This window comes from Magnolia sinica, chromosome 11, assembly GCF_029962835.1.
Source record: "Magnolia sinica isolate HGM2019 chromosome 11, MsV1, whole genome shotgun sequence".
Taxonomy (NCBI): Eukaryota; Viridiplantae; Streptophyta; class Magnoliopsida; order Magnoliales; family Magnoliaceae; genus Magnolia; species Magnolia sinica.
In genome coordinates, this window is record NC_080583.1 from 1,273,612 (window position 1) to 1,289,189 (window position 15,578).

Here is a 15,578-nt window from a genome sequence, read left to right on the forward strand (position 1 = left end):
TGGGCCCAACCATCCATAGATGAGCGAAGCAATGTACTGCAAGAGGGGTGAACCAAAAACCTTTCCTTTTAAAATCAACGGTTGCAATCAACGTCCACATCAATGGACTGCAAGGGGGGAGTTATTTGATACTCCGGCTGCGTATGATGCCTGATACTCCGGCTCTGAGAAATTGCACATGCCACCCACATCAACTAAAATTAAACCGACTAAATTGTAGAACACACTGTAATCCAAAAATCAGATAGCTTTAAAAATCCTGACCTCTGATTCATGGACACTTGTTTGCTGAAACAGAAAGATTGGATACTTTTCACTATTAGCCGTCGCTTAAATGTCCACGAATCGGACATTCAGATAATCTAATAATCTTAATTTTCGATTCAACAATGTATCTAAACTCTGATATATACTTTGGACAATTTGATTTGAATTACTTGTATGCCACGTATATAATTTCTAAGTAATCTCCAGGTGACTGAGTATCATCCATCACACTACCAGAGTATATAAATCACCTTGATTTCTCATCAACGACCGTCCAAACCATGGCTCCTCTCCTTGCAATCTTCTTCACATTCCTTCTCTTTTTCCTCTTTAGATCCATACATGGACTGTTATGGGTCCCATGGAGAATCCAACGGCACTTTGAAAGACAAGGCCTGCGTGGCCCACCTTTCAGGCCCATCATCGGCAACGCTGGTGATTACCGCGATCTGATCATGTGGGGCCAATCGGAGCCGATGCCGTTCGTTCATGACATATTACATAGGGTGGCCCCACACTACCACGTATGGTCCAAGCTCTATGGGAAGACGTTCATCTATTGGTTTGGGTCTAAGCCACGGCTGGCCGTTGCGGATCCGGATCTGGTCAAAGAGATTCTACTCAACCCTAGCGGGTCCTTTGAGAAGGAGAAGTTCAATCCTCACTTCAAGCAGCTGTTCGGACAAGGGCTGGCGGGCCTCAAGGGAGAGAAGTGGACCCGACATAGAAGGATCGCTAACTGGGCCTTTAACATGGAGCGAGTCAAGGTTCTCTCTCTCTCTCTCTCTCTCTCTCTGGGCGAGTCTGGATGGGCCACAAAAGCTGAACCAGTTGGACGATCCTGATTGTTTGATAGGCAGCCTGCAAATGGATAATTAGGCTGTGTGGGGCCCACCTTTATGTATGCATGAAATCAAATCCGTCCATCATGTCCACTCCCTCATGTTTTCGTCGGCATTAAAAATTCAGGCCGAACCAAAACACCTGTGGGCCGCAACACGTAAAATCATGCCTATAACTTCTAAAATTATTGTGTGGCCCACCTGAGTTCTGGAATGGCCTGATTCTTTTGGTTGTCCATTCATCCCGGTGGGAGCATCTTCCGAGTGGATTGGATGATAAAGAAAAACACAGTGGGCCCCACACAATCTAGAAGGATTTTAACGGTGGACCTTTCCATCCCAACTGTTCTCTGGAGTGTAGAAGAGCAATGGATGGTTCAAAAGCAAAGTTTTCAGACCGTCCATTTTCGTATATGTGCGGTCTACCTAAAAGTTGATCACCCATATGCTTTGGATGATCTGCACCGTCGCCCTATCCAACATACGTCCCGGATGTTTCATATACATGCCAGCTTGGTACATAAGAGTGCGTGTAGAGATGATGGGGCCCGTTTGGCCGGGTGGATTGGGAGGGATTGAATGGTATTAGGGTGGATGGCATGGATTCCTAGGTAATGATGGTGTTGTCAGTGGATTGTCTGGAGATCCATGGAATTGCTATATCCCTGGATTATATCCAATCTGTTTGGCGCGCCCGGCCAATCCTGGGATTAAACCTTCTCATCCCTTCCAATCCCTAAAACCAAACACGTCCCAGGCAAATTTGAACGGATTAGGTTGGATTGGATGAGATTTAAAGGTAATGATGGTGTTGTCAGTGGATTGTCTTAAGATACGTGGGATTGGGATCAGATAACCGACTCTCTTTGGCACGCCAGGCCAATCCCAGGATTTGAGTTTCAATCCCTTCCAATACCATCCAAGCCCTTCCAATCCGACCGGCCAATTAGTTAATCAGCTGTAGAAAGGATATACTGATATGTCGCGTCTTTGGCAAGTATACATGCGTTTTTAATTCAAAGCAGTGGGGCCCATGGATCGATAATCCAGACTATTAGTCTGAGCATATCCCCACCCAGATCCATAGCTCAACTGGCAGATTGAGTGGAGATACCTCGTTTCAACACTTGAGGTCTTGGTATCGATCCCTAGCGGGGGTGGCTAACATGGAGTGTGTGTATTAACAAGCTAACCCCCCCAAAAAAAAAAAAAAATCCCCATTGGATGGTCCATTTCCCAACCCTCGTCCGAAATATTCGTGTCACCAATATATGGAACATTTCAGTTGAATATGGACCGTCGTTTTATCACTTCCTAACCGTCCATCTTTAGGTCACAAATCTAAAGGTTAAGATTATCATTTAGAGGACGTTTTAAATTCATGGTCCATCCAATTTAAGATGTGGCAGTCCAATGGTCTGTATTTCATGGAAATATGGACCCCGCTATTCATAATTGGAAACGCTTGGACACTGAAAAGATGCATTCCACCGTTCAAGTTCTTTCTAGTGTATAAAATAGTAATAATAATAAGAAGAAGAAATGAGAACTAGAATAAAAAAATGGTTACATTTGTTTTTTGTTTTGTTTTTTGTTTTTTGTTTTTGTTTTTGTTTTTTTTTTTCAATCAAGGTGCTGATGCAATGTAATGGTTTTTAAAATAAAATTAGAAATGCTCTGGTGCTTTCAGAGCATTGTAATTTATAGTGCTCCTAGTTGCATAGGTTAACTTAGACAATCCAACCGATCAATCAGAACTGTTCATTAAGTCCAAAATACATTTGATGGCCTACCATGCAAAAATCGTACGGATTAGATGATCCAAACCATCCTTTATTTGTCCTTATTTTCTTTAGCCATACAAGCAACGGATGGGATGGTTACTATTGCCCAACATGAAGCGGATGGCCTGTGAGCCTGGGCCCATGAATATTAACGTGCCCGGGTCTGTGTGGAGCCTTAGAGATGTCTATGACAAATCCACTCCGTCCATCTCTTTTGCAAGACCAAATTAAGACAGGAATCTAAAACTCAGGCAAATCCAAACTCTTGTGGGCCATTCCACAAGAAACAGTGTGTATTGAATGCCTGGGTGACAGAAGTTTTTTTTTTTTTATCAGGATGATATTTATACTTACCGTTTATCTGAGTGGTAACAACCCCTATGAACGGTTTGGATGGTATATAAACATCATGGTCAGACCCAGGGAGGTTTCAACAGTGGACGTTTCGGTTCCCACTGTTTCGTTTGGTGTGGCCCACCTGAGTTTTGGATCTACCTGATTTTTAGACTCCTTTCCTATTGTGGTCTTTCAAGATAGATGGATGGAGTCGCTTTGTCATGGACATCTCTGTGGGTCCCAAACAGCCAATATCTCTGTGCCCGGGTCACAGTCAATCCGCGACCGTTCATATTAATGGTCATTGATCAAATGGCTAGTATTTGTCAGATTGGAGCGATACTTGCATGGCAGCATATAAAATGTGTGTCGAACCTGATGAACAGTCTAGATCGTTGGATTGAAATGTCCAAGTGTCCCAATGCAACTAGGAGCCTTGCGTGTATGTATGCTGTCTTAAACATGCGTGTGGGCTTAGGATAGCTCGAACAATGAATACATTGTCAATATCGTACATGTCATGCATTGTAGTATTTTATGAATGAAAATGATTGGGGGAGACATTTAATATACTCTGGAAAGCATGAAGCTTGATACGCGGGCACGTTGTACACATAGCAAACGTTAAGTCAATTTAAACGGATTAAATTATGGAACCCAACGTACCAAAGTCATAGTCCCAAAATTGGATTGGTTGATGAATCCTAACATTTGATTAATGGATAAATGTTTGTATAAATGGGATCATTGGATATTTTTCATTTTAACCGTCCAATAAGTGTCCATCAATCTGATAATCAAATAATGGAATAAGTGGTGTTTTTTTTTTTGGACAGCTTAATTTTCGTAACTTGTATGCCTAGTATTTCCCAGTAATTTCTAAGTGCCTGCGTATCATCCATCATAGTCAGCCAGAGTATCAAAGTTTTTATCTTTAGTAAAATAAACCACTTGAAAGCCTGGACCAAAAAATAAACAAAAATCCTGGACCATTGGATCTCATCGACGTCCAATCCAATCAAGTCCCACTTGACCCCAGAGGAAGTGGGCCCACCTCGGTTAAGCAGCTATAAATAGGGATGAGTCCGCCAACGGGGGACCCACGACCAATGAGGTTGTCAATGGGCCAGATCAAGGTCATCTGGAACCCAGACCATTTATTTAATAGGGCCTGAAAGTGGGCCCACGTCGAGCCCATGACATCTGCAAACCAGGGGTGCCAGCAGGTCCGTGGCCCACAAAGACAGGGTTTTCACTCGAGTAATTTTAGCCCAATTCCACCGGACTCGACTTAATTCATACGTGTGTTCTCTGTGTATGTGCGGCCCACCTGATCAACGGATGGATTAACAACATTCATCTTCGATTTCACTAATTTATGTATGGACCTGGTGGGGCCCACACCCAATCAATTGGGCTCAGGCCATAGGCCATATAGTGCTAGTCTGGGATGGGCCTATCCTGTCACAACACATATCCACCCTACAGCTTAGGCCCGTTTATTTGATGGGCCTGAAAAACAGGACTAGGCCGATATGAGAGATTGATGGGCCATCGCAGCCCATTGCAAGCCCAACTAAAAAAACTTCAATTATGTTTGTTCCACACCAGGTAACGGTGTACATTGCATGACAAATCGCTCTATCTATCCATACTGATGGGATCACAGCCGTCCATTGCATGAGAAAAAATGGTCGATCTATTTTCAGGGTTGGGTGCCGGCGATCGCGAGGAGCACAGTAGAGATGTTGGAGAAATGGGAGAATGAGGGAGGAAAGCAGGCCAAATTCGAAATAGAGGTGCACAAAGAACTCCATAGTCTCACGGCGGATGTGATATCGGTAACGGCTTTTGGAAGCAGTTACAGAGAGGGGAAGATCATCTTCAAGCTGCAGGAAGAACAGATGCTTCTGGCTACTGAAGCTCAAAGGAGCCTCTACATTCCCGGATTCAGGTGTGTGTGTTTGGAAATGGAACTGATCACCTACAGCCAGCCGCATGCTTAGCTGGTGCATCTTTGCCTCCAACATGCTTCTTGTGTGGCCAATATCATGCAGATCACAGGAGAATAGGGTGATCCACTCTTTTGATGGGCCCCACCTGTTATGGAGTCAGATCGTCAGTTAACCATTGATTCCAACGGTGTGGCCTACGTGATGATCGGGCTGGCATGAATTTTTATGTTAGTGATCTTCATGGTGGGCGTACTGTTTTGAATGGTACGGATGTTGATGTAGAGTGGGTCGTAGACACTTTCATGTCTAAGATGGATCGGAAAAGGTTCAATTAGAAGTAGAGGTGATCAAGACCATTAGAACCTTAAAACAATTGTATCTTGCAAATCAGAATGAATTTATCGACACATCATATATTATTTTGTGTAAGAGAAGTTACTTTAGCCAACCAAACCAGCTATGGAGGGTTGCCTATACCAAATTTGCAAGATTCCATTATATCTACAGTCAAAAGTACTTTTTATTTCCATTTTTACTATTATAATTCAATTATAATCTTTATGAGTTTTAGGAGTTGTGCCCAATATGAAAAGGGCTTAGAAAAATTAGGAGAATAACTTGGTTAGGCCAACTTGGACACTTATTATTTTTTGCCGAAAACCATGAAGTCTAATTCAATTATGGCTATAAGTTATGTTTTTTAAGGAGTTTCAGTCTAAAACTTCTTACTAAGTTTGAGTTCACTATTTAAAGAATTGTAATTTCATTTTTCAAAAAAAGAAAAATCACTGGTCAATTTATTTTAAATTATTAGAAATTAATCTATTTTCATCCCTCATGGATTCGTGGATTCGAGTAATCTCTAAGGTTCGGAGTAGGTATCCTTGAGAAAGACGGTGATCAACCTCATCACGTCCTTACTTGCATCAAACGTCCAACGACAAGAGGCAAGATGGGGCTGCATGACAAGTTTGCATACAGCTGGATGTAGGTGATCAGTTCTCATTTTGAATCTGTAGGGAAGTAATACAACCTGCTGATTGTTGACCAAGACAAGCTATTGATCATCCAAATGATGCACAAAGTGGGCCCCACCATCACATTTTTCACCTGATGGCCCATCTGATGAGTAGATTCTACACGATTGGACCTTGGACCTACCTTATGCACCGCTCCAATCCCACACAACTGCACCACATTAGCAATATGGTGGATTTTAAGATGAAGAAAGCTCCAAGATATTCAATTTAAAATTGTAATGATATTTCATTTCATATGTTTTGAAATATGTAGGTTCATACCAACAAAGAAGAACAGGAAGAGGTGGAGATTGGAGAAAGAAATTCGAGAATGTCTTCGAAATCTGATCCGAATCAATGGAGAAGTGAGCGAAAATTCGAAAAATCTACTAGGCCTAATGATCTCTACGAACAAGAATGAGGAAGAATCTAAGAGAATGGAAGTGGAAGAAATCATAGATGAGTGCAAGGCATTCTACTTTGTCGGCAAGGAGACAAATGCAAACCTCCTTACATGGGCACTTCTCCTTCTTGCATTACACCAAGACTGGCAATGTAAGGCCCGAGATGAAGTTGTCCGCATCTGTGGCCTCCATGATCTTCCTACTGCTGATAGCTTGAACAATCTCAAATTGGTGAGTACTAGTAGTTTTTGTTTTTGTTTTTTTTTTAAAAATTTCTTGCGTGCCTTTTTGGATGGTCTATTGAATCAAATTGCATAGTATAATTCTTTATTGAGGAAATAATGAAAATGGGGTGGCACCAAAGCGTCCTACTCAACATGAAACTGATGTAATTTCAGTATAAAGGCTAGTTATTCATCATGATTACAGTGGTGACGATGCCCCCACTTCGGTCATTTTTTTTTTCACAATATTGAATGGGATTATTGTAATTTAGTTTAATTACTGTCCACTTGAGTTTTATATCTATAATTTGATGGAATATTTAGGGTTAGGGTTTTGCCTCGCCATTTCCTATAATTTGATGGAATATTTAGGGTTAGGGTTTTGCCTTACCATTTCCCTTGTTCATGAACTTATCAAATGTATGATAGCTTACATGACCCATAAAAAGCATACACCAAATTACATCAATACTCCCCCTCAAGTTAGAGTGTGGATATCTATCATGCCTGGCTTAAATACAGTATCGGAAAAATAAAACCTTCCAATACCTTTTGTTAAAATATCAGCTAGCTGATTCTTGAATGCATATTTTAATAATGCCCACTTATCTACTTCTCACAAATGAAATAATGATATGTTTGCATGCTTATAGAAAACTTAATTAAACTTGTGTAAATTGTGAGTTAATTGTTGCAAAAGAGATGAACAATAGACATTGACAATAATGCAAAGATTAGCAAGAAATGAGCGTACTTTCCCTTGTTGTGGATGATTATTAATCTTTCATTCTCATTTAAATACAATACAAAATTGTGTTTGTAGGTGGGCATGATACTAGACGAAACTCTACGCTTATACCCTCCCGGCGGGATTGCTATAAGAGAAACAAGCAAAGATGTCAAGCTAGGGATCCTTGATGTTCCGGCCCAAACTCAAGTCTACATGCCAATGGTCGCCATTCATCGTAACACTGAACTATGGGGTGAAGATGCTGAAGAATTCAATCCTATGAGGTTTTCCAACCCAAGAAAGCATCTAGCGGCGTTCCTTCCATTTGGATTGGGTCCCAGGGTCTGTGCAGGCCAGAACTTAGCTGTGATAGAAGCAAGAACCGTCCTTGCTATGATTCTTCGACGGTTTTCATTCACTGTCTCGCCGAACTATGTCCATGCCCCCATGTGGCTTCTCTCTATGTACCCTCAATATGGTGCCCAAATCATCTTTCAAAAGATTTCTAACTGATAGAGAAAATGAAAATTACAGATAACATTGTGGGTTTGTTCTTCATCTATCAACCTCAACATTGTTTGGATGCACAAGTGAATTAAATTGCAAAATGGGTTTCCAACAAATGGAATTCGGTAGCATTGACAGTGAGAGAAACTTTGATACTCTGGGAGTGTGATCGATAATAAGCAGGCACTCAGAAATTACTTAGAAATTGCATACATAACGTACAAGTAGACACTTAGAAATTACTTGGAACAACATCAAAAGCTTGATTTTGAGACTGGTGACTCAGATTAACTTCCTTAATTAGTTAGAGTTGCGAGTCAGCCTGGTCAACCTCAACCATATTACCACCACAGGTGCCGAAGAACCAGGCTGGAATCATTCATCAAGATGCGGACAGTCCCACAACAACCCAATAACCAGAATCAGACCAGATGAGTCAGGTCCGAGTCACTGAGTTGTTAGTGTGCCTGGTCCAAAGTCCAAACCATTACCATCCATTGTATGAAAGACGAGAATAAAAAGGAGTCCACAAACACATGATATTCATTTCTAATTTAAAGCTAGTAACATGTCTTATCTAACTCACACATGGAAATTGAAAAACAAAAGCAGTAGTTGGGACCCACCAACCTACAAGTGTCCTTATTCTCATCAGCACCGTACATCATATTCACAGCTCTTTTCCCTCTCATATCTTCCATATTTTCTTCAAAGCCCTCCCCTCTCCTCCACCACCACCTCCTCTCTCTTCCTCTTTTCTCCTTCTAGCCTCTTCCTCTTCCTCTTCCTCTTCTCTTTTCTGCCTTTCTTGCCTCTCTTTCTCTTCCTTCTCTTCCTCCTGCCTTTTAGCCTCTTCTTCTTCCTCTCTTCTTGCCTCCTCTTCCTGCCTTTGCTTCTCTTCTTCTTCTTTTCTCTTTGCCTCTTCCTCCTCTCTTTTCTGCCTTTCCTGCCTCTCTTTCTCCTGCCTTTTAGCCTCTTCTTCCTCTCTTCTTGCCTCCTCTTCCTGCCTTTGCTTCTGTTCTTCTTCCCTCTTCCTAGCCTCTCTCTCTTCCTCCTCTCTCCTTTTAGCTTCCTCGTCTCTCTTCTCTTCTTCTTCTTCCTGCCTCTTCTTCCTATCTTCTTCCTCCATTTTCTTCTCTTCTTCTTCAGCACAAGAAGCACACTCCAGTATTAACGACTCCTGCTGAGAATCTATAAACTGTCTCACCGTAGCGTTGTTGACATTGAAGGACATGGCCAAGATTTCTACATCTATAGCTTGAAACACTGATCTCTTCCCCACAAAGAACTGAGGCCGGTTATTCCTAGCCATGGTGCTGAACCCCATGAAGACGAGCGAGTCGTTGTTGAATGAGATTTGAGCCATGGGATGGAACCGCGGGATGACGAACACGTCACCTTCTTTTACTCGGAACCTTGAGTTTTGGCAATTAGGAGAGTCGCTCGAGCAGACAATCCGGACCATCCCTTGCCCGTGTGTTACAATGGCAACCTCCGTCGCCCTTGGATTCCAATGTGGTGCCATCATCGACCCCTGCAATAAATCAGTGCTAGCATGTCAGTGCAATCAGCTTGCCAATGTATGTTAATAGCTCCACCTATGCGCGTACGTACATCATCCTGTTCTGGCCGTTTATTAAGTGGGACCCCACAGTGTGTGGGCCATCCATCAGGCGTGCAACACATTGGACAGCTAATAAGTGGACCACAGGCCTGCTTTTGGAGAAGGGCACATGCAATGTGGCCCCACCTGATGAACGGCTTCAGGTCAACCTACTTCTGGAATTGGAGATAAGAGTGCATTTGTTGTGGGGCCCTGACCGGCTTTGCAGGTATAGAGATATTTAAGTATTATTCTTCAAGTATTGAGGTTGATTATGGTGGTGATTGTGATCTATTGCATTAATTGGACGACCTAACAAGTGGACCATCTTGTACAGTGAGGACCAGTAATTAGAAGCTGACCACCTAAGAAGGGGTGCAACTTGGGTTAATAGGTCAGGTCGTCAAGGTCCTTGGGTTGGTTTTGGGTTCAAAAACACCACCTCCACTTAAATGTGGGTTCGGTTTGGGTTGAGCAAATTCAGGCCAGGTTAAGCCAGGTTGGCAGACTACTTCATATTCAATGAGCTCTTTGGATTCCCTAGAGTTTCCTCATATCCACATGAGATAAAATAGAAATAATTTCTAATAAATTCGAAAATAAATTAATGGATGATAAAAACAAAATTACAATCCTTTGATTCCTATCAGACTTCATGGTTTTTGGTCAAAAATAATGTGTCCAATTTGGCCAAAAATAATAACTGTCCAATTTGGACTAACGACATTATTCCCAACTCCTACAATTCAAAAGGATCAAAATTTATGACCAAATTAAAACTTGTGGTAAAAATGAAAATAAAATAGCCTTTTTAACTGTAGATCGACTAAATATCGCAAATCCTCCCATGGGCAAAACCTGGGATAACAGGGTTGGTTGGCTAAAGTGGCTTTTCCTGCCCGAAATCATATATATATATATATATATATATATATATATATATATATATATATATATATATATATATATATATATATATATATATATTGAAAAACTCATTCCGAGATAAAGACTGTTTTAAAGTTCTGACAGTCTTGATCACTTCCTCCTCTCATCGCGCCTTGGTCAATCTTGGCAATGAAAGTGTCCTCGACCAGCTATTACGGTTGGGTTTGGGTTGGGTCGAGCACTGGGTCCTTACGATTGGGTTTGGGTTGGGCACTCTCGGTTGTAATTCTGGTCAGGTTAGGTAGTAGGTTGGATCTTCTTGAGGTTGCCACCCAAGCTGCACCTCTACACCTAAAGTGAGGAAACTATAGTGATGACCATGAATTGATCAAATTAGAGGTGGACCACCTAACAAGTGGGCCAGCCTTGTGCTCTTATGTAAATGATCAGATGAGGGCTATTTACCTTTGTCAAATTCACCATAAAAACTCCAATATCAGAGCCTTTCAATGAACGGAAGTCTTTACCATTGACGGCCACACTCCACCCATTACAGTTCTCAAAATCTGGTTTCCTCCTGAGAATGTTGAAAGCCTTCGTCCCTTTCTTTCTACTGTAGATGCCAGGTGAAGTGCCACCTCCTGTGACCGCTTCGATTATGCCTGCCCTCCAATCTGGGTGGTCTGTTTCGTTCCTTGACGGCATGCGTATGATCGAGGTGGGCTTGGTGGTCCCCATGATCTCCTCTATCAACTCAGATGATACCTACAAAACCATGTAGTATGCAAGTTAGTGAAAGCAATGCAACATGAAAGGCCAAAATTACTTGGTTCAGGTGACAAATACAGGCCGTCGGTCTAACTGGTGGGCCTCTATACAGGTGGCCCTACGTCGCTCTGATTAAGTACTTGTAAACAGAATTTCTGATTAACTACTACTAGCATCTCATAAACAGAATTTCTAATTGACTAATACTAGCATCTCATTAATAGAATTTCTCTTTTTAGGTCGCTCATAAACAGAATTTCTGATCAATGGTTACACTGGAAAATTAGTAGAATTAAAAACAGCAAACATTGCCGAATTGCACACCTTAAAAGCCATTTGGAGAACTCTCTTATCAAACCCAAGCACCAAGTCGCTGAGAGTTGAATACGCCCCGAAGTATGTTTCCTGAATTCAACCACAGAAATTACACCAATGCAGCTGAACATCTACACCCACCTTGAATAGATATGCATACATCTATTTTCCATTTTGGGTATTCAAATTAGTAAATCTGTAATCACCCCATAAAGGGCAACACACGGATTTTGATGGCGATCATTACCGTACATCAGAACCCATTTTCTATTCTTGGGTGCACACAAATGGTGCCCGATATGATACATCAAAACCAATATTCATTTCTTGGATGGACCCAAACGAGAGAGAGAGAGCTAATACCTGTGAACTTTCGTTATTTCTGTTAGTGAAGAAAGCATCAATCCGAAGCTTCTCCCGGGTAGGGTTGGCATGGCTATGCACATAAAAGACCGAACCCGACTCGAGTCTGTAGACATCACCTGGCTGTAGGTCGAGACGGTTCATGTCTTTGTCGTCCACCCACTCGAGCATCCCTCTTCCTATAACCATACTCCAGATATATTGGATGCGTATGAAAAATCAAATGAGGAATACTAATAGTGGCAGCTGCATTAGTACATAGTGGCAAACATGTGTATTAATCAGGACAGTTGATCTTGTGGACCACTGTAAATATCCAGAATCCAAGGGTCCTGGACGACCGGATTAGTGGCCTCCAATCACCCACATTCAATCAGCAACCTCATAATTCTATGAACATGCAATATGCCCACATAACAACAGTCTTGATCAAAACACAATTTGCCCACATAACGACGGTCCTGATCAAAATGTAATTTGCCCATATAACAACGGTCTTGATCAAAATGCAATTTGACAGAGCTATTGTCAACCATTCACTGTAAAAATGACATTTTCACCATTGTGAAATGATCAGAACATGGTCCCTTCCATATCAGTGATCTGGACAATCCAATGGTTGGGGCGAGATCAAAACATGGCCCCACCACTATCAAATGATGTAGATAATCAGATAGACTCCACCATTGTGACATGATCTGGACCGTCAGATAGCACTCGATTGCTCTTAGGTGCCGTGCTGGCACATGCACCGAACCACTAATGACGTGGGTCCCATTAGTTGGAGGCATGGACAATGGACGGTATAATCTCTATATGTGGGCCCCACAGGCGACACGTGCTGGGTTTAGCAACATTCACAACATAGGTAGCAAACAAAAACATCAACCCATCAGCATAGAGCAATGAGCACCATCCATCCTCCGATGCTGATACAATAATCATGCTGAAAGGATGATCCGGACCATTGATTTAATGAGTTAATTTTAAGCCGTTGAAAATTTTCTTCTGGATTGTCGATATTCAGCTAGACAATTGTATGGCCAGAATCATCTATTCCGTGTAATTTTAACAATCCGAGGAATGCTGACCTGCGCACCACTCCTCACGAGTGAGAAGTCGTGAGAACTTTTTCACAACTCATCACACGTGACGTGGGCCCAAAATCTGAACCGTCCATGTGATGTAGCACCCCATGAAACCCTCCGACCCCGACTTTCACTCTGATCCAAAACTTTGGTGGGCCATGAAAAAGGAGACAAATCAAGGGAGGAAAGAGTTTCCTTTTTCCATGGCCCACCAAAGTTTTGTATCAGAGTGATAATCCGGCCCCAAGAGTTTCATGGGGTTCTGAATCACATGGACGGTTCAGATTTTGAGCCCAGTTGTTAACACGGTGCGCATGAATGCTATTACGGCTTATATATGGTACTAGAAAATACTTAGTATAGGGAGTACATGCAACAAAATTCTGTGAGCCCAAAATCAATTCATCTGTCTAGCCGTAATAGTGGCCCACGTGAGTTTTGGATTTGCGTGATTTTCGGGCTCACATCCTAACACGAGCTAGCTCAACTGATGGACGGAGCCGATGCAAGACCGACATCGCTCCGGGCCCCCACAACGTGTAGTAAATCCGTGTCTCAGATGGTGGGCCTTTCCGATCATCGGACCATCTCTGCATGTGGGTTCAGACAGGAGGACACGTGCCGCGATCCAAGTCGCACAACCATAGTAAAAATGCACAAGACATTCAAAATAATTACAAAATTACCTGTGTGGACATAAAAGACCATGTCTGCCTGAAGCAGCACCGGAAGAAAGAGGGAATTGGGTTCCATTGTAATGAACTGGATGTGGTAAGGGCCCCTGTAGCCATCGTTAACATCAATGGCTGAGATCTGTCCAGAGTCCGTCAAGGCAACGGTTCTCCTTTCTTCTTTTGTGACCAAAGGGTCCAATTTCAAAACATGATCAGATCGCAACACAGAAGCACTTACAACAAAGAAGAAACATAAGAAGAGGGAGTGATTTCTCAGCATCTTTGTAGACTGTATAAAATCTCAGCTCTGGAATTCCTGTGCTTTGAACAGGTGATATTTATAACAGAAGGTCACCTGCCACGTGTATCCTTTTGCTTATTCCATAGGACACGTGCAAGCTGGGGCTGACACGTGGCACTGTCTTAGGAAGGAGTCATCTGGGTTGTTCCGATACCCCGGATCATGATCATGTACAGTGTTTTTCTTTTTTCTGTGGTCCTTGACCGTGATAACTGTGGTGTCTCCCACACCATAATGTGGAAGATCTATCTTTCAATCCAGACCGTCCAGATCATTCTATTCGTCGCGGTTGGACTACATCACGAAAACCGAACTTGTTGGAACAATAATATCCATCCATGTTGTAGTTTATAAATGAACGGTTGAGAATCAAAGATCAGCATTCCAAAGTCGACGGGTGACATCAGATGATTGATCTTATCCGACGGGTTACAATTTCGGGATTTGCTCTATCTAGTATGGGACACACCGATTGGACTGTGCAGGTGAAAGCGGATTGCGTACTGAGTTACTCAGTAGGCTCTCATCTTACTGAGTAAACTCAGTTGGGCCCACCTTGAATATATATGGTCTACCTACACCGTTCATCCGTTTTTTCACGTAATTTAAGGGGTTGAGCCCAAAATTGAAGCATATCAAAATATCAAGTGCATCGTACCATAGGAAACAGTGGGGTTAATGATTTCCACCGTTGAAACCTTTCTAGGCCCACACCACCCACCTACGTGGCGTGTTGACGCCATCAAGTTCTGTGGGCCCAGCATACTGTATTTGTTATATCTAAACTGTCCATCTATTTTCCGAGATCATTTTAAGATATTTCTTTAAAAAAAATAATAAGCATATTTCAAGGTTGAAATGCAACTCATAACACAAATATCACCTTGATGCAGTACTCCTGTGGTCCGTAGATGTTTATAATAGTAGGCGTTCAATCCCCATTGCTTTTTTTAGTATGGTCCACTTAAACTTTAGACCTATCTCATTTGGTGTCTATGGCCTAAAATGATATAATAAAGTAGATGGACGGTGTGGATATAACACCTACGGTGAGGGTCAGAGAATTTGGTAACGACAACACACTACTGAGGTCGTGGTGTGGGAGCACACGGAATCGGCTTCGTTAAAGTGGTGGTCGACTATCACCGTAACGAGAACTAGCGAAAATCTTTGATATTCTGGTGTAGTGTGATGGATGATATACATGCACTTAAAAGTCTCATGCATTGCATATAAAAATGTCAAATTAAATAGTCTAAATTATGGTTATTAGCTTAGATGTGTCATGAACAAAAATAAATAAATTGATAATCCAGATAGTGGACATTTGTTGAACAGTTATAAAAAAAATATCTAAGGGTTCAGTTTTAATAAACAAGTGTCCACGAATCAGATGTCAAGATTATTAAAGAAACTGATTTTGGGATCATGAGTTAAAAACAGTGGTTTGCACAATTGAGTCGGTTTAACTTGGCTTGATATAAACTACACATATAATTTTCGAGCGACA

At 41.9% G+C, this 15,578-nt stretch overlaps 2 protein-coding genes across 3 annotated transcripts; one reads left to right on the plus strand and one right to left on the minus strand.

Annotated features, from left to right (window-relative positions):
- Positions 1-548: 548 nt before the first annotated feature.
- LOC131219046 (cytochrome P450 734A1-like) lies at positions 549-8,458 on the plus strand. Its single transcript, XM_058214008.1, has 4 exons — positions 549-1,034; positions 4,939-5,183; positions 6,478-6,838; positions 7,655-8,458. The coding sequence occupies exons 1-4, from the start codon at positions 549-551 to the stop codon at positions 8,072-8,074; spliced, it is 1,512 nt and encodes a 503-aa protein (XP_058069991.1). The 3' UTR covers positions 8,075-8,458.
- Positions 8,459-8,593: 135 nt separating this feature from the next.
- Positions 8,594-14,078, minus strand: LOC131218526 (vicilin-like seed storage protein At2g18540). 2 transcript variants are annotated; one of them, XM_058213112.1, is made up of 6 exons: positions 13,780-14,078; positions 12,006-12,184; positions 11,652-11,732; positions 11,025-11,324; positions 9,063-9,602; positions 8,594-8,942 (listed from the first exon to the last, which is right to left on the minus strand). In XM_058213112.1, the coding sequence occupies exons 1-6, from the start codon at positions 14,045-14,047 to the stop codon at positions 8,757-8,759; spliced, it is 1,554 nt and encodes a 517-aa protein (XP_058069095.1). In that variant the 5' UTR covers positions 14,048-14,078; the 3' UTR covers positions 8,594-8,756. The 2 variants fall into 2 exon arrangements, with proteins under 2 accessions (XP_058069095.1, XP_058069094.1); XM_058213111.1 differs by having other exon boundaries at positions 8,594-9,602.
- Positions 14,079-15,578: the final 1,500 nt, after the last annotated feature.

What these genes read in the sequence shown, in the direction of transcription:
- LOC131219046 (XM_058214008.1), top strand. Translation starts at nt 549, where the DNA reads ATGGCTCCTCTCCTTGCAATCTTCTTCACATTCCTTCTCTTTTTCCTC. An exon ending in TTAACATGGAGCGAGTCAAG is followed by an intron (nt 1,035 to 4,938) that starts GTTCTCTCTCTC and finishes ATCTATTTTCAG; the next exon opens with GGTTGGGTGCCGGCGATCGC. An exon ending in CTCTACATTCCCGGATTCAG is followed by an intron (nt 5,184 to 6,477) that starts GTGTGTGTGTTT and finishes TGAAATATGTAG; the next exon opens with GTTCATACCAACAAAGAAGA.
- LOC131218526 (XM_058213111.1), bottom strand. Translation starts at nt 14,047, where the DNA reads ATGCTGAGAAATCACTCCCTCTTCTTATGTTTCTTCTTTGTTGTAAGT. An exon ending in TTCTCCAAATGGCTTTTAAG is followed by an intron (nt 11,325 to 11,651) that starts GTGTGCAATTCG and finishes ATGGTTTTGTAG; the next exon opens with GTATCATCTGAGTTGATAGA. An exon ending in TTATGGTGAATTTGACAAAG is followed by an intron (nt 9,603 to 11,024) that starts GTAAATAGCCCT and finishes GATTTATTGCAG; the next exon opens with GGGTCGATGATGGCACCACA.